The 23,886-nt window shown below is 45.5% G+C and overlaps 1 protein-coding gene across 1 annotated transcript in view; it reads left to right on the top strand.

Annotated features, from left to right (window-relative positions):
• Positions 1 to 22,730, top strand: part of GPC4 (glypican 4) — a 109,659-nt gene extending 86,929 nt beyond the window's left edge. The window contains exons 3-9 of the mRNA XM_030306025.2: positions 617 to 1,008; positions 12,935 to 13,100; positions 18,055 to 18,185; positions 18,287 to 18,433; positions 19,208 to 19,344; positions 19,973 to 20,148; positions 20,249 to 22,730. Coding sequence (XP_030161885.1) covers positions 617 to 1,008; positions 12,935 to 13,100; positions 18,055 to 18,185; positions 18,287 to 18,433; positions 19,208 to 19,344; positions 19,973 to 20,148; positions 20,249 to 20,451 — 1,352 coding nt within the window. The 3' untranslated portion in view covers positions 20,452 to 22,730. The remainder of the gene's footprint in view (positions 1 to 616; positions 1,009 to 12,934; positions 13,101 to 18,054; positions 18,186 to 18,286; positions 18,434 to 19,207; positions 19,345 to 19,972; positions 20,149 to 20,248) is intronic.
• The last annotated feature ends 1,156 nt before the right edge of the window (positions 22,731 to 23,886 follow it).

Here is a 23,886-nt window from a genome sequence, read left to right as displayed (position 1 = left end):
TGTCCCAGGGAACACCTGTGAACTTAGTTGCGGAAAATCTCAGTGCTAGCTTTTAGGGTGTTTCATATGTTTCTTGTCCGCTAGCATTTCCTGGGTAGCGTTCTTACATGTCATGTAGATGTAAGGAGAAAAAGAAAAAAAAATGTGTCCAAGTAAAACAACATGTTTTGAAAATACCTGTCCACTGGTGTTAGGTTTCAATTCAGAGGCATCATTGGTTTTGGTTTAGAGTCTTAGGAAAGTTCTGGCAGATCTCATGTTTTAGACTTCATGTACCCATTTTTATCTGGTTCTTTCTTCACCTTGTGACTGAATGAGAGAAGTGTCTGGCTGTGTGTGTGTTTTATATCGACTTCCGAAAAGTTCTTGGTCTAAAAATTCTTTTTTTCCCCCTGAGACTTTGTAACTTGTGACCTAGGTTTCCTTTCGTTGACAAACGACCAGCAATGCCACATCCCCTCGAAAGAAATCCACCTATGTGAGCATGTTTTCCAGTTTAATTCTCTGATTTTTTTTTTCAGTCTTCAAATGGACCCGAAGAGCCCTCCGTTATTCAGTTACTGAAAACCCTTTCTTTCTTTTTCTTCTTCTTTTTTTTTTTTTGTTTGGTTTTTAGAATTCTTCAAAGAACTGCTGGAAAACGCAGAGAAATCCCTCAATGACATGTTCGTGAAGACATATGGCCGCTTATACATGCAGAATTCCGAGCTATTTAAAGATCTCTTCGGAGAGCTGAAGCGCTACTATGTGGCGGGAAGCGTCAACCTGGAAGAGATGCTAAGTGACTTCTGGGCTCGCCTTCTGGAGCGGATGTTCCGCCTGGTGAACTCCCAGTACCACTTTACAGACGAGTACCTGGAATGTGTGAGCAAGTACACCGAGCAGCTGAAGCCCTTTGGAGATGTCCCTCGGAAGCTGAAGCTGCAGGTCACCCGTGCGTTTGTAGCAGCCCGTACTTTTGCTCAGGGCTTGGCAGTTGCGAGGGACGTAGTGAGCAAAGTGTCCGTGGTAAGCACTGGCTGCATCCTGTGTTTTTTTGTGTGTGTTGTTTCATTTTATCTATCTATCTATCTATCTATCTATCTATCTATCTATCTAATGTTTATTTGTTTTGAGAGAGAGAGCGTGGACAGAGGAGGGGCAGAGAGAGAGAGAGAGAGAGAGAGAGAGAGAGAGAGAGAGAGAATATCCCAAGTAGGCTGCACGCAGTCAGCTCAGCGCCCCGTGTGGGGCTCGATCTCACGAACTTGAGATCATGACCTAAGCCGAAATCGAGAGTCTGATGCTTAACCGGCTGAGCCACCTGGGCACCCCTGTGTTGTTGCATTTTAAGAGGAAGTTTGGGAGGTAGACAAATACGTGGGCTCGAGAACGGTTTTCTTCTGTTCTGCTCTCTTCTCTCTCTTGCCTTTTTCCCTCGCACACATTGGCCCGATACACGTACGCCGTATAGTTAGAAACCAATGCTGTGAGGAACATCGTCATTCTTTTCAGTGGTTTCCTTGGTAGCTATTCTTAGAAGCAGATTGTATGTTCACTTTGGAACCTTCATTTTCAAACTGAGTTTAATATCGCCATACTCTTTTTGCCTCCTATTCTACTTCCCCTCCAGAGGAAGAAGCAGACAGGTTCCATATTTAGTTGCTTTGAGTGACTGGGTTTGGGCCTGCCGGTTGCAGTCTGGAACAGTATTTAGCATCCATTACTGCGTGTTTCCTTGTTCTATGTTTTAAGGTGTACTCCATGCTCTTGAGAAGGCAGAGCTTTTTATGACAATCAGTGTGGGCCACCTGCTCTTGACTTACGGCTTTGTTTATAGGAGTACCAATAGACAGAATAAATATATTACAGTTTCCTCATTTGTAAATTGAAGGAATCGGACTGTGTTCTTTGAAGCCCCTTAAGAAGGTGTCTCAGGGGCCTCCTTGAGGAGAGGAAGAGAGACACGGGGACTTCACCTCCTGGCTGCACCGGAGAAGCTTTGCTTTCCCCTTTGCCAAGTCGAGTATTGAGTCAGATTCTGAGGGGGAAATGGTTCTATGGCTCCTTTACTCCCCCTTCCCCAGAAAAAAAGACGAAATTTGAAGGCCTTTCCACCTCTACCCTTCCATGACTTAATACCAGTGAAGGAACAGAATAACCTGGGGCACATTACCTTCTGGAGGACTGATCTTGGTGCCATTACATTCCGGCCTCCAAAGGAAAAAACTAAATTGTAGTCCATTTGCTAAAAAAAAAATTGCAGTCATAAGGTCAGCAGCTTTTACTTAGGCCATTTGGTTGTTTGGGGGACTGAAGGAGAGGTCAAAATAAAAACTGAACAGCAACACAACTGGAATATCAATCTGATTGTCTCCCAGTTCATCTAGAGTTCAAGTGACCATTCAATTTATCGTCCAAACCAGGATGCTTATCGTCGAAACCGAGAGGTGCTTATTCACAGCCCTACCCAGACCACATGTGCCACTAATTTGAAATAAGCAATAGGATTGTCCCTAGCGGACCGGGATTCATGGTTACCCTAGTTAGAGACGAAACTTGCGTTAACCCAGCAAAGAGCAGATTCTGATGAATTGTGTGCCGTAAAAGATTAGATGCTTATGGGATATTTCGTACTAGGATTGGGTGATACGAGGATTCGTTGATTGGTTGCATTCGTTATTTCAGTTTTGTTTGTTCTCTCTCATCTCCAGGCCATACATTTGCAGGAAACAATTCTTTCCAGCATGTTTCTGTTCACTCCTTTTTCTCCTGATGTTTTCCTTACAACTTGCAACAATTTGTTGAGGCATAGGAGGGTGGATGTGTGCACGTGGGGGGATGGTGGTTATAATTAAAGGAATAATCTGATTGCTGAACTTCTGCCAACCCCGGCATCCATTATGAATCCTGCAGGCGCTCGCGTCAGAGTCCCGAAACAAGGCACAGTGACTCCAGATCAAAGTCATTTACATTGTAGCTCACCTCACACATCTGCCCTTCTTCAGCAAGTCCTTGGCTTCATCCTAATCTGGATAGGCAGACAGGCGCTGCTATGTGACTTGAATGAGTGTGTGTGCCTGCTTGTGTATGTGTGTGCATGTGTGCAGACTTGCGCTGAAGAGAAAGTCAAGGAGGAGAAAGCCCTTTTTGTAAGCGTCTGAAAAGTGGTTGCTTTTAAATTAACCATCCCCCTTTTGATTCTTGGGTAAAGGGACAGGCCAGCACAAGTCTGGTTAGCCTAACTTTGCTAAGTTGGAGACCCCCTAGAGAACTGAGATTGCAGAACCTCCCACTTGGGGTAGAAGGCTTTAGATAAAACAAGAAGTGATTTCGAGACCCTTCGGCACCGTTGAGAAGGTTGAGGGCCAGAAGGCTTGCCATTGTCCACACCAGCCCACTTCCCAGGGTAGGGACAAGGAAGCAGTTGTGGTTTCCCGGTGTCACATTCTTCTTGACCTGCTTCTCAGAATTCATGGTGGGAAATCAGCAAGATCGGCTTTTGTATGTAAGATCCAAACGCCCTTAGCCTATGCCGTAAGGAGCATGTGACTCAAAGTAAGAGTCACGATCCATTTCTGATGTTTCTTTTGGTATGAATTTTTTTTAAGCAAGAGATTTCCTGTGTACCTTAGTACTGTTAAGTTGTTGGAGAACGTTCCTTTCTAAATATAACCCTAAATTTGTTTCAGAGTTAATGTGTATTCTATGGTCACTGTATTCTCGTATCTGCCTAAGAGATATTTGCGTAGTTTTGTGAGAATACAGTGAACACAAGCTGTAGGGCTTGATTTACTTTGAGTAAACATCACTTGCCACTTGTTTGGTTGAAAATGCTCTTTCATGTCTGCTTTAAAGTTTGTATTTGCAATTGGAAACTTTTTTTTAAGATCTTTTTTTTAATGTTTGTTTATTTTTGAGAGAGAGAGGGAGAGAGAGCGACAGAGCACAAGTGGGGGAGGGACAGAGAAGGAGGGAGACACAGAACCCGAAGCAGGCTCCAGGCTCCCAGCTGTCAGCACAGAGCCCGATGCGGGGCTCGAACCCACGAACCACGACATCGTGACCTGAGCCGAAGTCGGATGCTTAACCGACTAAGCCACCTGGGAGCCCCGTAAACTTTTTAAATAATGTTGTGCTTCCCTGCTGAGCTTCTTGTAGACTAAGGACTAACTTAAAAGCAAACCCTTCAGCTACGTTGGGTTATGTTATTTAAATTACACAATAATAAGACACTCGGGCATCAAATCAGTTTCTAAAGGAGTTAAAACACAATATATGTAAAAAAAAATCTCTCATCTCTGTAATGTTGTTGCTTAGAAGCCTGCAAGGAATACTTAAGTATTTGAGAAAATATTTATTACACTAATTTCTAGAGTATGACTATGAAATAGAAAATTGTAATATACAGTGGTATAGGGAAGACAGTAAATGATCTATCAAAACCTTATTCCAAATTGAACATGCTGGAAAAAAAAACCCTATATTTGGTTAATAAGATAAGCTTCTTGACCAGTTTGGGGACCCAAGCACTGGTTTTTCATATGGGCTCCCCCCACTGCCGGTTGCTGTCAAAGGGTAGTCTGCAGGTGTAACTAGAGCAACCCAAGAAATAGACATTCCTTCTTTTGGTGTCCGATAGAATTAATTATTATTGGGCGTGGAAAAGAAAGGCGTCTCAGAGTGGAGGATAGATTTCCTAATTCCGGCCCGCCACCTTACCCACCCGCTCTACAAAGGTGTCTTTCAAAGTCAAATATGGAAAAGCACTGTGGTCTTGGGGACTAGTTACTGTATACCTAACTCAAACATGTTCCCACTTTTTCAGTGTGTAAGCAGATGCCCTGTTTTTCCAGCTAACTTTTGCAACACAAGAGTTGTAGTTACACGTGTAGCAATGATTTGATGATCACTGAAACCTTTTAAAGGCCATTAGCGCCAGCAGGCTTAACTGACTCCAAGAGAAAGTCACTTCTTAGTTGAAGGACACTTGCCTTGCAGCTCACTCCACTGAGATTCACAGTCCCAGCTTCAGAAGAGTCCCCTTAATTAGTAACAAATGGTTCACGAGTACTCTGGCGTTACACATCTCCGTATTCCTTACTCCATCGTACTTGTCATGGTTCGTGATGCATTTCGTATTTACCTGCCATAACGCACAAGTGGTTGCATGCACCATGCAAATTAATAGCTCCTATGCCAAAGACAGTTGCGTTCTCATGGTTTCAATTAACACTGACATAATGGGACTGTGTCTACACCCCCACCCCAACTACAGGGGCTATAATTAGAAATCAGTGCTTTACATTGTGATGTCTAAATGATTGTCCTGCCTTGAAAACAATTTCCGTTGCTCCCCCTTCAGGAATGCTGCTCAAATTATTCTGCCATTTCCTGAATCACGATAAATGTAAATTTTATAAATCTATACAAAAAGCTTTTTTTTTTAAAAAGTTTATCTATTTTGAAAGCGCACATGCATACACACGAGAGAGAGAGAGAGAGAGCGCACGAGGGGGCGAGCACGTGGGCGGGGGGGTAGGGGCAGAGACGGAGGCAGAGAATCCCAAGCAGGCTCTGTGCTATCCGCGCAGAGCCCGACGGAGGGCTCCATTCCACAAACCGTGAGATCATGACCTGAGTTGAAATCAAGAGTCCAACACTTAACCACATAAGCCACCCTGGTGCCCCTATACAAAAAGCTTTTAAGAAGCAGGGTGTAGACATTTTTTCAACACTTAATATTTGTTTTCACTCACAACCTTTATAAACAGTAGGATTGCAAAGAGGAAGGTAGGACTTCAGCTAATAGGGAAGGGAATGGGATGGGAGGAGTGTGAAGGACTGAGGAAACTGAGCGGCATACTCTCAGGACAAAAATGGAGCCCTCTGTAAGGAGGTCAATACAACTGATGCTTCAGTCTTACCTACAGTGTGTCTATAAATATTCCTGAGTGGGTCCTGGTTAATTCCATGTATTTTGTTACGTCTTTAAAATCCTGTTCTTGGGGCGCCTGGGTGGCTCAGTCGGTTAAGCGTCCTACTTCAGCTCAGGTCACGATCTCACGGTCTGCGAGTTCGAGCCCCGCATCAGGCTCTGGGCTGATGGCCCAGAGCCTGGAGCCTGTTTCCGATTCTGTGTCTCCCTCTCTCTCTGCCCCTCCCCCGTTCATGCTCTGTCTCTCTCTGTCCCAAAAATAAATAAACGTTAAAAAAAAAATTAAAATCCTGTTCTCAAGGAAATGGGAGCATCTCATCGTCCTTTCTTCATGAGTGTTCAGTGAATTCAAAAACTAGGAAGTTGTTGAATAAACTCGTCACGTCTCACAGCGTGTTTGGGTTCCCTGTCTTTTTTTTAACCATAATTTTGGGAAAGATTTTCCCCTTATTTTTATTGGGTGCTTATGTTACCAAGCAACAGATAAAATCTAGATCTTTTTTTGTTTGTTCAGTACTATTGGCTTTGCAGACCCAAAAAAACGTTGCAGCAAATGTATGTCAGGGACTGGAATAAACTAAAAGGAAATGTGTTTTTAACTTCAGTGCAGCTTGTTGACTGCCATCACTGTGTAATGTGGCTTAAGGCTCGCTCTGAATTACTGAAACGAAATCCAGGCTGCGTGAAGAGTTCCTCTCCAGCATTTTTCTTTTCTTCAGGCTGCTTGCAGTAGTTTTTAATGTGGTGCTTGGAAAATGGAGGTTATTTAGTAGAAAGTCGCAATCTATATTAGAAAAGTCTTTGCAGAGAAGGGGACTTTTCTGCAAAGCCTTTTTATAGCAGAAATGGTGTGCAGATATCAGTGTCAAATGTATATCCTGAGGATGGCAGGAATGAGTATCTTATGAAAGGGAAATGAGGGTTCTTCCTCCCTCCCATTGACTTTTACCATGAAACACAGACTGCCTCCTAAAATCCTAAGACACTTTAGCCTTTAGAAAGACCTCGGTCAGTCTTGAAGGATTTTCTAAGACTTGGAAATTGGCTGTTAATATATTGTCATGGGTCACTAACTCAGATTTTGATTTGAGTTCATATAGAAGTGTTGAGTCCTGATGATGTCCCCTTTCTACCATGCTGCCCCCCCCAAAGTAAACAAGTCAAAGCACCTCATTCTTTTTTTTTCAAGTTTATTTATTTTTGAGAGAGTGAGAAGGAGCAGGGGTGGGGCAGAGACAGAGGGGCACAGAGGATCCAAAGCAGGCTCTGTGCTGACAGCAGAGAGCCCGACACGGGGCTCGAACTCAAAAACTGTGAGATCATGACCCGAGCTGAAGTCAGACTCTTAACCGACTGAGCCACCCAGGCACCCACACCACCTCATTCTTACATAAATAATGTCAAACCTTTTTCATATGTAATGCCCCACTTCCTAGTAGAAATTGGTCATCTCTGCCACATAGCTACAGTTCTTTCAAAACGTCAGAACTTTGGTAAAATGTGTGTATTGTTTTCTGGAGTTGTTGTTGTTGAAGTAGCTCTTTTTTTCTCCATGTGCAGCAGTGTTTGCTTGAGCTGTTGAACTCTTGGTGAGCAGGGGCCGGTGAGTGGCATATATATTTTTTTCTTCGCCCCTGTGGCATCTTAAACCATTGTGACGTTACCGCATTGGCTGAATAAGTCCTTATTGTTTATTAAGTAGTATGTCCTCTCATCCAAGGATCTAGTCAAGTACTGATCCACGTGGATAGACATCCCTCCCCATCCCTGAGTGTGGATACCCTGTGCTGGGTCTGGGGAGCTGTGGAGAAGGCCCAGCCCCACGTGCTGCCCTCACGTTTCCTTCACTGTTCTCTGTTACTCAAAAGAAGCCATTCCGATACTCAAGGAGGTTGAGAGTACCTATTCTAGAACCAAAATGCCCGCATGCAAAGCTTGGCCGTTTACTGGACGATCATGTGTGAATCCCTTAAACTCTTTGGACCTCGGCTTTCTCATCTGTGAAATGAAATGATAATACTCCTCTCATACGATTATTTTGAGGCGTAAAGGAGTTAATAGACACGTAAAGTACTCGGAACAGAGCCTGGCACCTAGTAAGTACTCTATAACTGTATCTTACGTACTAATAAAATCCAATAAAAGCTATCAGTAGACAGGTAATTCTGACATAGAGCAGAATATTTTACTCTTCAGCCTTGACATCAGGACCTTCATGATCGTGAAGCCATAAATGCTAAATAAGCTTTTTCCTCCTGAGCCCATTGATCCATTCTCTTAGTGGCTCAAAGGGGAAAGGGAAGAATGTATAATTTTCCCTTCTCTGTTTCTAAATACCATTTTGAGAAGTAACTCCTCTAAGAGAGGTCTGAGAAAACGTGCCTTTTATCAAAGTAATCATAACCCCTACTCCCACTCCTACCCCAGCCCCTAGGATTCTGAAATTAGTGGCATCAGAGTTCAACAGACCCTTCTAAACCAAAGGAAAACCTCAAATGTGGTCAAGAGTTGTAACCCAAAGGAACCATGGTGTTGAACATTTTTTTTTAATTTTTAAACATTTATTCATTTTTGAGAGACAGAGACAGCGGAAGCAGGGGAGGGGCAGAGAGAGAGGGAGACACAAAATCCAAAGCAGGCTCCAGGCTCCTAGCTGTCAGCCCAGAGCCCGACGTGGGGCTCAAGCCCACAAACGTGAGATCATGACCTGAGCTGAAGTCGGACACTTAACCGACTGAGCTCCCCAGACCCTTGGTGCTGAACACAAGGATCAAAGGAAGCCCTTGGAGTATAGTTTACCCCTTTTATCACTCTGCATGTGGCCCAATCTACCACTTGGACTTGGGTCTCGACGTAAACGTACTTTACTAAGTACTTACTTTAGTAAGTTATCTGGGGACTCAAGAAGTCATTGATTTTGAGGGTTACAAGGGAGGAGAATGTGAATGAACTTGAATTTCCGTTGAAAATAAATAAAGTCCCAGAATGAAGCTCTTGAGGATTCTAAAAGATAGGTATCCATTTTGTTTCCTTTTTTAAAAAAATTTACATCCAAGTTAGCATATAGCACGACAATGATGGAGCATTACTCGGCAATCAAAAAGAATGAAATCTTGCCATTTGCAAATATATGGATGGAACTAGAGGGTATTATGCTAAGCGAAATTAGAGAAAGACAAATATCATATGACTTCCCTCATATGAGGACTTTAAGACACAACAGATGAACACAAGGGAAGGGAAGCAAAAATAATATAAAAACAGGGAGGGGGACAAAGCATAAGAGACTCTTAAATATGGAGAGCAAACACAGGGTTACTGGAGGGGTTATGGGAGGGGGGATGAGCTAAATGGGTGAGGGGCGTTAAGGAATCTACTCCATTTTGTTTCTCCCCCGGGTACTCCAGAGTCCAAAGGGAGAGCTGCTCCTTGGCACTCTGGGTTCACCATCCTGAGCTTGGTTGGGCCGGTGAGAGGGGGACCCAAGGCCTGGGGAGTGGTCACATTATTGCTATTACCTCTGGGGGTGGGGATGAGCATTACAGGGGACCCCTATTTCTTTCCGTTTCCTGACTGTGTTAACACCCTCCTCTATACCAGGGCCTCATTCTCACACAAGGGTTTTGTTTTCCCAGGGTCTGAATTCCCTTCATGTAAAGTTCCTCACAGTGGTCTGGCTAATGGTTGTGAGACAAAAGATTCCATTCGATTTGCCCCAACATGGCTGTTGTGTGTGTGCTTCCCCATCGCAGTTTTCTTAGAACTTTGCCACCTCTCCTCAGTCCTGGTATTTAGCGTTTCCAGAGCATGTTATAGCTCAGTTCCTTGTGATCGTTTTTAGTGGTTAGACCGCCAGTCCTGTGTAGAGCATGAGCCAGTGCTTAGCCAGAGAATGAAATGGAAAAAGTCGGCCAAACCCAGCTTCATAATCTTCCTTTAATAAAACTCTACTGTGTCATTTCCTTCAGTTTCTGTTTTTCAAACTCGAGCCAACATGTCCCTGTGTTAGGGAACTGTACTACAAGATCTGCTACATCCCAGATTTGACTTACGGTGGAACTAAGAATACAGCGGACCACGTCCTAGAGTTTAAAAAAAAAAAAAAAAAAGAAGGAAAAAAAGGTCTCTCTGGAAAAAACTGTGTCTCGAGTATAACTCTTGGGCTTTTCAATTTTGCTTATTTCCTAAAGACCCATAGCATTTTGGAATGTCTGTGTGCCTTCTAGAACAAGTTCCATATTCCAACACAGATTCCTACCGGCCTCGGTACCTTATCACAAATACATTCCAGAGTAATCCCCACCGCTGAGATAAGTGCTCAGTAACTATTTGTTGGCACTTTAGCTTTCTACATGTTTTTGTACTGAGACATTGTTTCCTCTTTTTTTTTTTTTTTTTTTTGGAGAGAGCTGGCACCAGCAGGGGAGGGGCAGAGAGAGAGAATCTTAAGCAGGCTCGAGGCTCAGTGCGCAGCCCAACTCAGGGCTCGAAGCCACGAACTGTGAGGTCACGATGGAGCCACCCAGGCGCCCCAACGTTGTTAACTCTTAAGCATAATATTCAACAAACGCCATAGGCTATTCTGTGATTTCTCGTAGAGATTTACATTCTGACTCTTTACGTCTCTCAAATACAGGCGTCTAGCAGTATCATTAAAGAGGAAAGCAACTGATGCCCCAGCTGAGAGTTTCGTGCCTGGTGTGTAGTAAGAAGAACAGGGAAGCATGATCCGTCTGGGAAATGTTTGGTCAGGTGCAGTTCTAGAATCAGATGTACAGGGTGACTATCAGCAAGTCAGTTAATCTGCTTGGCTTTGGTTTTCTTATCTCTTAAGTGTGAGAGCCTGACTCTGTGATCTCTAAGGCCCCTTCCAGCTCTGACTTCTGTGACGCCAGGATCGTCCAGCCACCTCCTCTCTCCAGGCCTGTTTGCCCATCCACAAAATGAGGGGGTGGGGAGGGCAGGCGTTTAAGTCTTAACCGCCTGTGACTTTCAAAGGAATGAACTTTTAGTTATCCGGACTGGTTGGGGAGCCAAGATTACGCTGGACATTAAAACATAATTAAAAGGACTAACATGGGCCTGGTTAAGACTTTGGAAAAGTCCTAATTCTTTATCGGGAATGTTGACTTTAACGTAAACGGGTACCACCTTGTTTTTGGATGTTCCCGCCCTGCCCCTTTTAGGCTAGAGGTCTGGTGAAGATAAGAGGGTGTGTGTGTGTATACATCAGGTAGGAGCCCAAAGGTGTTAAGGTTTTCTCCTGCTAGTTCCAGCCCCCCCGCCCCCTGCTCCCCGACCTCTGCCCCGGTTCCTGTTCCTAAGGGGACTGTTGATAAGCGGCATCTGAAGTCACGCTGCGGAGGAGGTGAAGTGCGCGGCCAGACTGCCCTGGGTCCCAGCATGTGCTCCCTGCGCTGGTGTAAAGTTCACGTGTGCAGATCGAGAAGGATGCACTAATCCTCTCCTAGTGACCCCGAAAAGCCGAGGCTGGGGCAGAGAGAATGGAAGATGGGAACCTTTGGGCAGCTGCCAGCGAGTGATGCCTAGCCACGCTTTCTAAGCATCGGTGAAAACGTATGGCCCGTGGAACCAGCTCTTGCGGGCCTCAGACAGCATCACCGTATAGAAGTAGAAAGAGGAGGGACTCCCGGGTGGCTCGGTCAGTTGAGCGTCTGACTTCGGCTCACGTCATGATCTCACAGTTTGTGGGTTCGAACCCCACATCCGGTTCTCTGCTGTCAGCGCAAAGCCCACTTCAGATCCTCTGTCTCCCTCTCTCTGCCCCTCCCCCCCCCTCTCAGAAATGAATAAACATTTAAAAAAAAAAGAAGTTGGGGCGCCTGGGTGGTTGTCGGTTAAGCGTCCGACTTGAGTGGCTCAGGTCATGATCTCACAGTTGGTGAGTTCGAGTTCTGTGTCTCCCTCTCTCTCTGCCTCTGCCCCGCGCCCCACCCCCACACACTCTCAAAAATAAATAAACACTAAAAAATTTTTAAAGAAAATAAATTTAAAAAAATAAGTATAAAGCAGACACTAAGTGGACGGCCAGCCCAGTCTGACTTGGGTACCGTTTCCATCCTTGCTATTCCCCTTCGTCATGAACTTTAGTCGCCTGCTCTTCATGTGCCTTCAGGCCCTGGCCACACGCACCCTCCTTCCTTGGCATTCAGTCTTAGTCCCCGCACCTCCTCAGCCCCACACGCTCGGTACGCCCTCTTACAGCCCGTGTTCATTTCCCTCTCCCCGGCTTGGATGGTGTCCCTTCATTTGGCCAGTTAAATCCAACCCTTCCTTCAAAATGTAACTGAAGCCTCCTCTCTTCCATCAGGTTTTCCCTGAACACTGTGTTGTACTGCTCCCGGGCCTCGGAAGGCCTCCGCCTCACCCCACGTTTACATTTACTCAGATTCACGTCTGTAGAGTATTTGTTGTTTTTTCCCTTCTGCATAGCTACTGGCACAGAATGGAGTACAGACTGGGTACCCTTCTAAACCTTGATTGGGGGATTAAGGTTCAAAGGACAGTCTTGTGGTCTGTATGTTTGAGAAGAAGATCCGCTGGGGTCCCAGTCTGGCAAGGCAGAGGCCACCCCAGGCCAGGCATGGCGGGCAGGAGGAGGTCACCTCTGCTGTGTCTCGTGGCCGATCCCGGAGATTTACTTGTAAGAGGACTTTGAAACAATCGAGCCATGGAAAATGAGAGAGAGTGAGTGTGTTTAAGAGAGAAAAGGACTGGGAGGGAGGAAGAATGGGAGTCTACAGGGTGGGAAATCCATGCACCTTGATGATTTAAGGTTAAGCCCTGTTCCTCCCTCCCTCCACCCTTGTTCCCAGCCTCCCTCCTTCCTTTTATCTAATCTTCCTCTAGAAGAAGCAGGCCAGGCCCGCTCAGCATGGTCTGTCACAACTCATTCTCAAGTTGAATTTGTGGCCCAACCTTCAGGGTCAGCTTGATGGACTTGGGATTTCTGTGTTATCTTGGCCCCACCATTGTCTTTCTCTTCTCCCAAACCAGGTGAACCCCACTGCCCAGTGTACCCACGCCTTGTTGAGGATGGTCTACTGCTCCCACTGCCAGGGGCTCGTGACCGTGAAGCCATGTTACAACTACTGCTCAAACATTATGAGAGGCTGTTTGGCCCACCAAGGGGATCTTGATTTTGAGTGGAACAATTTCATAGGTGAGTAAGCGAGGGAAGTATTTGTGTCATTGGAGGGAGCTCAACGCCAGCCATATGGAATGTTGTAATTGTCATCTGTGAAAGTTCTGTTCAGTATTTATTGTCTGCCAGGGTTCTGACTGTACTCAGAGTTCATACCGTTCTACAAGTTCATTTACTTGTAGAAGACATTAGACACGGTGAGTAGCAAGTTTTAATAATGAGAATGGGATTTTTTGACATTTTCCTCCTAAAGGTCAGTTTTCGTTAAACACGATAGGTTTGTGTCCGTGTAGATGCTGGAGTACAGCCATCACTGAGTGAGCTTTTTGTTTTTTCTTTTATGCTTATTTATTTATTTTGAGACAGAGAGACAGAGAATTGAGTGGGAAAGGGGGAGAGAGAGAATCCCAAGCAGGCGCCGTCAGAAGCGGAAGGAAGACAGAAGCGGGCTCACCCAAAGCGGGGCTTGATCTCACGACCCATGAGCTCATGTCCTGAGCCGAAATGCACCCCCTGAGCCACCCAGGCACCCCACTGGCTGAGCTTTTGAATCATTACACCTGTCACACTGTGACCAAATCTTCTGCATACTGGACGGATACTCCTTGGGGATTTGAAGTGCAATCCAGTTGTAAGAATTTAGGAGTTCTGTTTCTGTAGAGGATTTGATAGAAGCAGACCGCTCTGGTGGGGACGGAGGGGCTCTTGATCTAGTCATTTTAGAGGTAAACACTCTCAACGTGCACCTGAAGCCCGGCATCCAGACCGCCATGTAAGCGAAGGACCCAATTTCTGAGAGGGTTAATCGACATCTGTGGGAAAGGACAAGTGAAGCTAATTTCAATGTCCAGTCATCGACTCCCTTGATGTGCTTTTCATGCATAGCTTAGTCCTAAGACATCAGTATGGACGTTCCTGTGATAGTGGCACCGAATACACATACTAACAGCTGACAAAAGCAAACTTCGCTTCTTCCCCCAGCCCCCAGTCACATTTGTGTAATTGCAGAACTTAAGTGCATACAATTTGCTGGCACTTTTGCGGAGGGGGGGGGGATTGGAGTGGGAGAGAATGCTTTCTAGTCTGCATGAGAGCTAATTACCATATTAAGTCTGTTTGAAAATGCATCAATAAATTGGCTCCAGCAGATTCTTGAGCACACTGACACAGGGGAAAAAAAAAAGACGTGAATATTAAGCACTTCGGCACAATTGTAGCCTAAATAGCTCAAAGCTAGAAGACCTGAGGAAAAAAAATCTACATGCAGAAAAGCCGAATCCCATGAAAGGGAAGGCCTAAGACCAGCGAAGGCAACACGCGGACAAATGGCGCATCATGCCCAGAATGAAGCCAGGGGGGAGATCGTTGTTTTCGACTGTTTCCCATGGCAAGCAAAGCTCGTGGCATTTCCAGATCTAAAGTTGATGCTTTTGCTCCCTCTCTCTTTTTTTAATCCCACCCTCACCCCCACACCCGAACGCCACATTTGCAGTTCAGTTTTGCTAACTTCATTTTTGTAATGTTGGTTAGCCTTTTTACTTTATAACACCTCACGTACTAGTTCTCGGGGCAAAGGAGTAGAATTCGCCATACGGTACCAACGACGTACAGTGACGGTCACCTAGTTTTGCCAACTTGTGTCCGGATCCGTTAGGAGTAAGGTGCAGAGGGGGGCGTGTCCCTTGCACTATTCCTTTGTTCGAACACGTCTGGCAGAAACTGTAACTCGTGGCATTAAAACACAAATTCCCCCGTTTTTAACAAAATATTTTTCCAAGGGCCCACATCAAATCAAAACCGTCCTCTGGCTTGGCTTAATTAATGTTTTCAGCCAGGTACCGTGAGGCTGAGGTGCTGCTGTTATTCTTGTTGAGAGTCTTAAAAATTACATCTGTTCCCTTTCAAGAAACCAAATTAAACCCAAGTGGAAATCGATAGGATTTCTGAATCAATTTTCCTCAGTTATTTGGAATGATCCTTTTTTGGAGGGATGAGGTGTATAATGGTATCTAAACTTAATTTTTAATGGGTATTTTATTCTTTCTGTCTAAAAGGCCGGGAATAATAGACATTGTTCATCCCCTGTGCTTTTTGTATGAATTTTCACCAGGGTTTAATTTGCTCTGTGGTTGTGGAATTCACTCCCAATTTACATGCCTCAGCTATAAGTTCTTTTTTTTCCTTTCTTTGCAAAGAATTTTGCTTTCCCCTTTAAACGGCTGCAGTTAATGAATGGTCAAGGGCTTCCCCCCACCCCCACTTCTTTAAATCAGATCTTGGGGTTAAGTCGGGGAAACTGCCTTTTGTTCTCCCAGTCAGTCATGAGGCCGAAGGTGTGGGTTTCTGATCATTGGCGGCACAGTGTGAAAGGAATCGCTTTGCCTAGCGCGAAGGGGACACTTTGTTGATGGGGCGGGGCCGACCCAGTGCCAAATAACCTGAGCACTGAAATCCCGCAGTTGGTCTAGACCCTTGGAGACACTAAGCATAGGTTTTCCACATCTGCCCTCTGGCCGCCACGTCCTCCTTTTCCTTCTCCTGAGTTGCATCTACAGTGTTGTCAGCCTTTATCCAGATGGATCCAAGCAGTTTGAAGCACCCTGGACTTGGTTTTGGAAGAGGTTGGTTCAAGAGGTCAGCCAAATACTACCCCCCGACCGCCGCCCCCCTCCCCCCCCCCCCCCCCCCCCGAAACAAAGTCAGTTTCTGGAAAAGCGTAAGTGATGCTTGGTTGCGCCTCGTTTTCCATCACCTGCTGTAGCTGCGTTAACAGTCATCTGACTCCTAGCCAGCCTTATTCATGTCACACGTTGCTGTCAGCATGAATTTTGTATTGGGGTCTTAGGGTGGCTGGCAGGAGGCAGGAACCAGTCAGATACCCCGCAAATCAGAGGCCGGCAGCCTAGACCAGCCGGAAGAAAAAACACCAAACCAACTATCTTTGGATCTCTCTTGGGGCTTCTACATCAGGGCTCCTACGGAAGAGCCTCATTGACGGCCGACCGTGACTCCCCCGGGGGTGGGAGGCAGCTCGCGCATTCTTCAGCCGCGCAGCGCCCAGCGCCATGGCACCGGCCCCAACAAAGGCCCGGCTTCCCTCCATTCCCAGAGTTTACAAAGACGCCAAACAGCCAGAAGAATCGGGTTTATGTTTCCTTTCAGTCTTTCACAAACACATTAGTGATCTGGCCTTTCCTCGCCACTAGGGGAATAAGTAGTTTCAAAACGCGCTGGGTTTTTTTCTTGCTTAAAGCTCTGCATTTTGGATGTTTATTATCTGTCTATTCATAATATTTTTATTTGGAGCAAGCGACTTCTTCGGCGAAGAATGTGCTTTCTGTACGTGCCAGCCCTGATGCTTTGACAATGATGAACACATTTAAGTTGTGCTCCACTTGTTTACAAAAGTCTCCTTTTGCTAGCACATCAAAAGCATTTTTCCTCCTCTAGGACAATGGTATATTCATGCCGGCAGCCTTTGCTTAGAGGTTGGAAGCGTCACTTTATTGGCGCTTACCACAATGCAACCTGAAACTTCATTTGTTATTACTTAAAAAAAAAAAAAGTGCATTTCACGGAAATCTGTCTGTGGTTTGTGACATCGCCATTGCAGTTGAGAGCAATGATCCCCGTGCCTTAAAACGGTGTGTTGTATTTGTCCTAGGTTCAAGGTGAAAGGTTGACCAAATTTGGTGTCATTGATATGCTGATGCTAAAACTCCTTTGCACTGGAAGGTTTAGGTAGGAGATCCACTCGGTGGCCTGCGGCCTTCTTTGAAAAGGGCACATAATAATCTTCAGGAAACTAGCCCTCCTTTCTAGGAGCTGTCCTTGGCCTGCCTGAAGGCTGTGGATAACGTGGGCCTACCTACCCTTCTGCCGTGCTTTCGGCACTAGAGTGGAAAGGGGAGAGAACAAGTTGAAAAGTTCCTGCTTGTCAGGAGTGTCCTTTTCCCATTCGGACATCCAATTTGCCTGACATTTCTTGGTGAAAATTAGAGGACACTGAAAACACCAAGCCTCATAATCCCAACGAACGCATACAGCAGACAAACAAGTACAGCGTATTTTAAGAGAGTCAGTGTGTGCCGAAACCTTCTAGACTCCTCCAGAATGTGAAAGTAATTCGCAGACTGATCCGTGAAGACTCACGCTGTGAGCACGTGGCTTTCTGTGTACTGTGGCCTTGTGTTGTCTTTTCACCAGAACAAAAAGGAGGTACATCTTTTTGCTTTAACTCGAGGCCCTTGTGTTTGAAATGGGAAGTTTATCTTCGCACAAAATTGCATTTTTCAAAAGGTCATTATTTGAAAAGTCATTAGAATTCCTAGGAACACTGTCATTTGTACTTTGCAGGTGTGCACTCAGGGATCTGAAAGGGTTTCATTTCAAAAAGGAAAGCAAGAAAGTGATACGCCAGGATTTTAACAGATTTGCGTTTTTGAGTCGGACAGCCTTACAGTGACAGCCACTGACACACGAAGGAACGAATAATCAGTATAATAGAACATTCCTGATTGGGTTTCCTTGCTGTGGAATAGAGCATTCACCTGGCCACTTCACATTTTAGAGAGCTAGCAATGCATAGTGACTAAAAGCAGTTCGGTGTAATAGAAAAAGCTGTAAAGGGCGCCTGGGCGGCTCAGTCTGTTGAGCGACTGACTTCGGCTCAGGTCATGATCTTGCAGTTTGTGAATTCCGGCCCCACGTCGGGCTCACTGGCGTCAGCCTGTCAGCACAGAGCCCGCTTCAGATCCTCTGTCCCCCTCTCTGCCCCTCCCCTGCTCATGCTGCCTCTCAAAAAATAAATAAAACATTTTTTAAAAAGAAACAAAAACATGAATTATGACGCATGCCTCCTCCCCCCCCCCCCCCGAAACGAGAGACAGTAAAATAACCACACTGATGACCCAAGGCCAGACTGACGATTTACTGTTTATGCTGTATTGTTCTTCCCCCAACGTCACGTTAGACGCGATGCTGATGGTGGCGGAGAGGCTCGAGGGCCCTTTCAACATCGAATCGGTCATGGACCCCATCGATGTGAAGATTTCCGATGCTATTATGAATATGCAAGAGAACAGTGTGCAAGTGTCCCAGAAGGTAATTGAAGGCAGGACACTGGAGAGGACGGGCAGAGCCCCTCCCCTGCTCCAGCTTGGGACACGACTCCCCTAATGTGACTCGTGCTTGCCTCAATGCAGGTTTTCCAGGGGTGTGGACCTCCCAAGCCCCTCCCGGCCGGCCGGATTTCCCGTTCCATCTCTGAAGGTGCCTTCAGCGCTCGCTTCAGACCATATCACCCTGAGGAACGCCCAACCACAGCAGCCGGCACTAGTTTGGACCGACTGGTGAGCAGTTTGGCAGGAACGGCCGCGTTTAATGGCAAAGAACTGAAAACATTTGCTCCGAATGCATTTTTAGTTGGAAGGCTTTCAAGTGCGGGTCTTTCAGGTGAAACTTCTCAAGCAACTTGCATGTGGATGTCAATAAATCTGCCTCTGATTTTCTAGCTCATAAAGTCGGTACGTAGTTAGGAAATGTGATGCGTGTACCGTGCGCCCATCGCTGTGCATGTCATAGGGACGCGGTAAGACTCATCCTCGTTCTCAGCCCCAGCAAAGAGGGAGAAGCCGACATCCCAGGTTTAAGTGACAAAGAGGGTGTATAGTAAGCGCTGGGATGGTCGGAAAGTACGAGCACGTGGCAGCAGGCTGTGCATACAGTAGGAGGAGGGAGCGTGATGACAGGCACTCGCTTTCACAGAGGGGTTGCTCTAGATAATTGAGCCAGAGTGTAAAAGCCTGGTGGGAAGAGAGGGTGTCTTCTCCTTGTATCTACAGGGCACGGAGGCTGGCAGGCGGCAGTTGGTAGTTGTAATAAAGAGGTCGAGTGGGCAGCGGATCCGGGCAACTTGTTCAGAGCTTGCATTTCGACTCTTAGTTCATGGGCGTGATCTTGTTCTTTTCTGTATACATTTGATCTGCATTTCTGTCTTGTGACTCAAGTTGAAAATGAATTACATAGCACTCTGGAGCTACTTTAGAAATGATCAGAAGACACACGTTTAGGTGGCCGTGAGTTTTTTACAGAGCGCTTGCTTCCCCCCCCCCCCACCTCATTAGGTTACCGATGTCAAGGAGAAGCTGAAAGAGGCCAAAAAGTTCTGGTCCTCTCTGCCCAGCACCGTTTGCAATGACGAGAGGATGGCCGCTGGGAATGGCAACGAGGATGGCTGCTGGAACGGGAGAGGCAAGAGCAGGTCAGCCCCGGGAGCGCTCCAGAGGGGGTCTGTCTGTTGTCAGTTGAGGGAGGCATCCTGGAGCATCTCACAGTAGGTAGCAGTGACGTGGAAGTCTTCTGGACGTTCTGAGGAATGGGCTTTACCCCGTAGGCATCGGGAAGGCACCCGGCTACTTACAAAGAGTACTGGGCCCAAAGTCTGTGACGGCGGTTCCAACCCCGCGTGAGGGCTGCAGCCAGGGCTCAGGCCGTTCCAGTAGTTTCGTCTTTATGGTACTCGGTCCCTGTGGGTCTTTGCCCACCAGCTTCGCCTCCTAAAGCACCAGTTCTCCAAAGGTCTCGTGCTCTTCTCGGGTGACGTCTTGCGTCCCTCCCCCTAGACACTTAGTAACTTTGCTCCGTAGCCTCCGTATCGGCACTTGACTCTGAGCCATCAACCTCCATTGCTTTCCAAAAGGTTCCCATCAAATTGGAGAAACAAGATGCCTGCCCGGGAAAAGGAGAAATCCAAGCTGTTTAGAAGCGGAAGAACTTCCGGGGCATCGCCCTCCGCGGAAATAACTAGACTCCAAGCAGGATTCTCTCTGGTGATCTTTGGCGACCTTCTGTTTTACTGATCATCTTCACAGGGTCGTTTCTCATTTCAGATACCTGTTCGCAGTGACGGGGAACGGGTTAGCCAACCAGGGCAATAACCCAGAGGTCCAGGTCGACACCAGCAAAACGGACATGTTGATCCTTCGTCAGATCATGGCCCTTCGGGTCATGACCAGCAAAATGAAGAACGCGTACAACGGGAATGACGTGGACTTCTTTGATATCAGTAAGCGTTTGTCGCGGTTTGAGATTTACACCTCGTCCTTGGGCGCCTTGTGACGAGAACAAACAGAATGAAACCTCTGTTCCGTTTTTTTAACCACTAGGCGATGAGAGCAGCGGAGAGGGAAGCGGCAGTGGTTGTGAGTATCAGCAGTGCCCTTCGGAGTTGGAGTACAACGCGACTGACCACTCGGGGAAGAGCGCCAGTGATAAAACCGGCGACACCGGTGCCCGCGTTGGGGCGCAGCCCTACCTCCTCGCTGTCTCCTGCATCTTGTTCCTGGTTATGCAGAGAGAGTGGAGATAATTCTTAATTGTCGAGAAAAAGTTTCCGTCAAAAAGTTAAGGAGGCACCGGTTATCACTTTTATACCATCCTAGTGACTTTGCTTTTTAAATGAATGGACAACGATGTACAGTTTTTACTATGTGGCCACTGGTTTCCAAAAGGCTGACTTTGTGTTTTCATTCAGTTTTGCGGGGAAAAGGGACTTGGATGTCAAGTCAGTTCCTGCTCCCCTGGAATCATGTTAAACGTGGCTAACAGTGTAGGTACAGAACTGTAGTTAGTTGTGCATTTGTGATTTTATCACTCTTGTTTGTTTGTTGTTTTTTTTTTTTTCTTTTTGTTTGTGGGTTGTTTTTTTTTTTTCCTTCAATTATGATCTCACCTTGTTTCTTACAAGAAAACCAGGGTCCTTTCTTGGCATGTAACATGTACGTATTTCTGAAATATTAAATAGCTGTACATGTTATCTTATTAAAAGGAAAAGCCCAACAAGCAGTGAAATTTCCATTTATCCCTGTTGTTTTAGTTGCCTTATCTGGAGACGAGTGGATGTGATTTTGTTTTTTACTAAGTTAGGGCAGATCGCGCAGGCCGTACAGGGGGCTTCTGAAACACTCGTTCGGTGTGTTCGAGTATCAGTACAAGAAGAAGGCTATGCTTCGTTTATGGCCAGGGACCGGAAGAGACTGCAGACTATACCCATCTTGGTTGAACTGAGTTACACAAACTAAGATCACAGATCGGTCCTTTCCTTAAACCCGTTTACACTTAAAGTGTGGCCCATTTAGAAGAAGGTTTCTTTTGAATACACTCTCCCTGGAAATATAGAAGGCATTCAGGGTGTCCCAGTTACCACATGTTCACACTTAGCTCGGGGGTGGGTTTTTGTCTTTTTGTGTTTTATCCGGGCGAGTTTAGCGAGCCGCTGTATGCTGGTCTTCACGTCCACGCTGACCTGCTTTGAATTGGTACCCCGATGGCCGAAATAAGTGACCGATAAGCTCATTTGGTCCCCCGTTATGGTGTGCCGGATCTCAAACCCAGCCATATAGTGGAGGGAGCTGTCTGGGGGCTAGTCAGAACCAGGGTACAGCCTGGGCTCACGGGATAGCTGTCAACATTCAAAAAGTCTGTGTCTGTGCATTTGCATTTGGTTTTGGATTCCAGTTTGTGTAAAAAAGATTTCTAAGGTGTCCTGCTTGAGTCTTCTTGTCCAGGCCTCTCTGATGAAAAAGACAGAGGACTGGCAGTGGTTCACCACGCTGTGCCACCCTAACAGCCAAGACGTCCACCGGAGCGGGGGGGGGGGAATCTGAGTGTCGGGAATCTTTTCATGTGATGTTGTTTTTGGAGGAGGATGGGAGAGAGGAGATAGATCTGAGAAGACGGTGGTATCTTAGCGGTGACCCTTAGGAACCCGTTGCTTGTATCCTCACAAATGACGGCTCATAAAACTATGAGAATGTAACAAATCACTTTAAGAAGGAGGTCCCGAAAGTCTTCAGAAAGAAAATTCTGCAAGTCTCTTCCTGCTCTAGACAGCCATTAAGATCCCAACCGATTCCACAGAAGCTAAAACCCACAGAGAGGTGGTTTGTGTTCTTGTTCAATCTTCAGTTGTAAGAGTAATTCTCTATTTTTATATTGAAACATAATTACTTGATAGCTCAGGGTCTACATTTCATTCAACTTTTTACACCAAATTCTGCAGAATGGTCAAATGGAATATTGGGGGCTGTTGTAAACAGAGGCTTAATTTTATTAGAAGTAGCCAGTTATTTATTAAAGCATGATGTTAATAAAATAGGCATATTCTGGCTGGTGTGTATAAGTGTTGTTTTTTTTTAAAACAAATCACAGAAGACAAAATTGAAAAGGTGCTCCATTTATGTATGAGGAGAATGGATTGTAAATAGCTCAGCCGCCTTGTGAGAACTTGGAAAGTGTGCTGATACTTAGTAACTACCTCAGTTGTGAGGAATTTCCTTTTTAGCTTAGACTGCTATTACTTTTACTTGGTTAGAAATGAATCTGGTCTCCAAACTGTGGCTCAAAGAGTTATCCCCGTAGACCTTGTTAGATTGTTTTTAATTTAAAACCTTGAACTCTGCCCAGCTGTTTTCTTTCAGTCAAGTTCTCTACACCAATAACATTTTCCGAATTAAATATTCTTGAAGGTTCTTCTGGACTCTTACGGATTTGTTTTCTTTCTTTGCATTTTTCCCTGTTACCCTTTTATTATTTAAATTGTCTCTTGCTTTTGAACTTGAACTATGGAATAAACAAATCATAGATTTTTCCATTCAGATCTGACTGGATAACTCTTGGCTTCTAACCAGCTGGCAGGCTCACCGTTGCACCCCACTCTTCCCCCCCCCCCCCCACCAAAAAAGAATAAAGGCAAGTTGAATATTTTAAAATCTTAAGAGTTCAGAGTATGAGGTAGAATAAAAGCTTTGTTAGTAGACCTGACTTTTCCAGAGTCTCCGTTAATAGCATGTGACTTTGTGTTTTACAAAGTCATTTGAAAGTTTTTTCTTTCCCAGTACTTCACCACTCTTGTACCTTAAGAAAAAAACATTTTAACGACTCTTAGATGTACATTTCATTTCAGGAAAGAGTCTGTAATCAGCACCTATTATTTGATAAAAGGCAAAGGACAGAGAACTGATGTGCACGTTAAAACTTTCCTCCCTCGGTGTTAGAAACCTAACAGTTCACATGAAGTAGAATTTGCCACCTGTGATTCTAGAACCAGCATAAAAATAGATGTAGGTGATGCCACACAAAATCCGGCTTGGCCTTCTGCGTCTGCAGAATGTGTCCACTTGCAGAGCTGAAGGGTGCAGTACGTTCATAACCGGATCTGCTACAGGAGGCCTGCGTGTGCTTTCTCACCCTCGAGCAAATGCCAAACTACCAAGTACAACTTTCCTGCCTTTTTCGAAACCAGGAAAAAAAAGCACTGGGAACATTTTTTCCAACTCAGCTCTTCGTGGGGGGGGTGGGCGGGAAACGTAGCTCTGCATTCTGGGATACACTTTATTGTACAAGCTCAGTTTCCACTTTTAACCTCCTCCGGTTACTTTCTTCTGGAAGTCCTTACAAATGTGAAAACTCTCTGGGAGATAACATACAGTAATCTAGGAATTCCAGGCCATCCATCAGGCAAATCCCTATAATATTTAAATTATCTAGTTTAGCTTTTCATTAGGTAATTAATACTTGACAGGGTTTAAAAACCAAAACCTACATAAAGGTATACAGGGGAAGTTTCCCTTCCGTTCCTGCATCCAATCTGTCCAGTTACCCCCACACTCTAAACTTATTAGTTGGTTTATAAATATATCTCCCAACGTTTCGTGATGTGCAAGCAAGTATGAATAGAGGTTTTTTCCTCCTTGTTGTTGTTGTTTTTTCTTTTTTACATGGAAGGTAGCATATAGTGTCCTAA

The sequence above is a fragment of the Lynx canadensis genome, chromosome X (assembly GCF_007474595.2).
Source record: "Lynx canadensis isolate LIC74 chromosome X, mLynCan4.pri.v2, whole genome shotgun sequence".
NCBI classification, from domain to species: domain Eukaryota; kingdom Metazoa; phylum Chordata; class Mammalia; order Carnivora; family Felidae; genus Lynx; species Lynx canadensis.
Note: the sequence above shows the minus strand (reverse complement) of the source record. Positions and strands in the feature narration are given on the sequence as shown.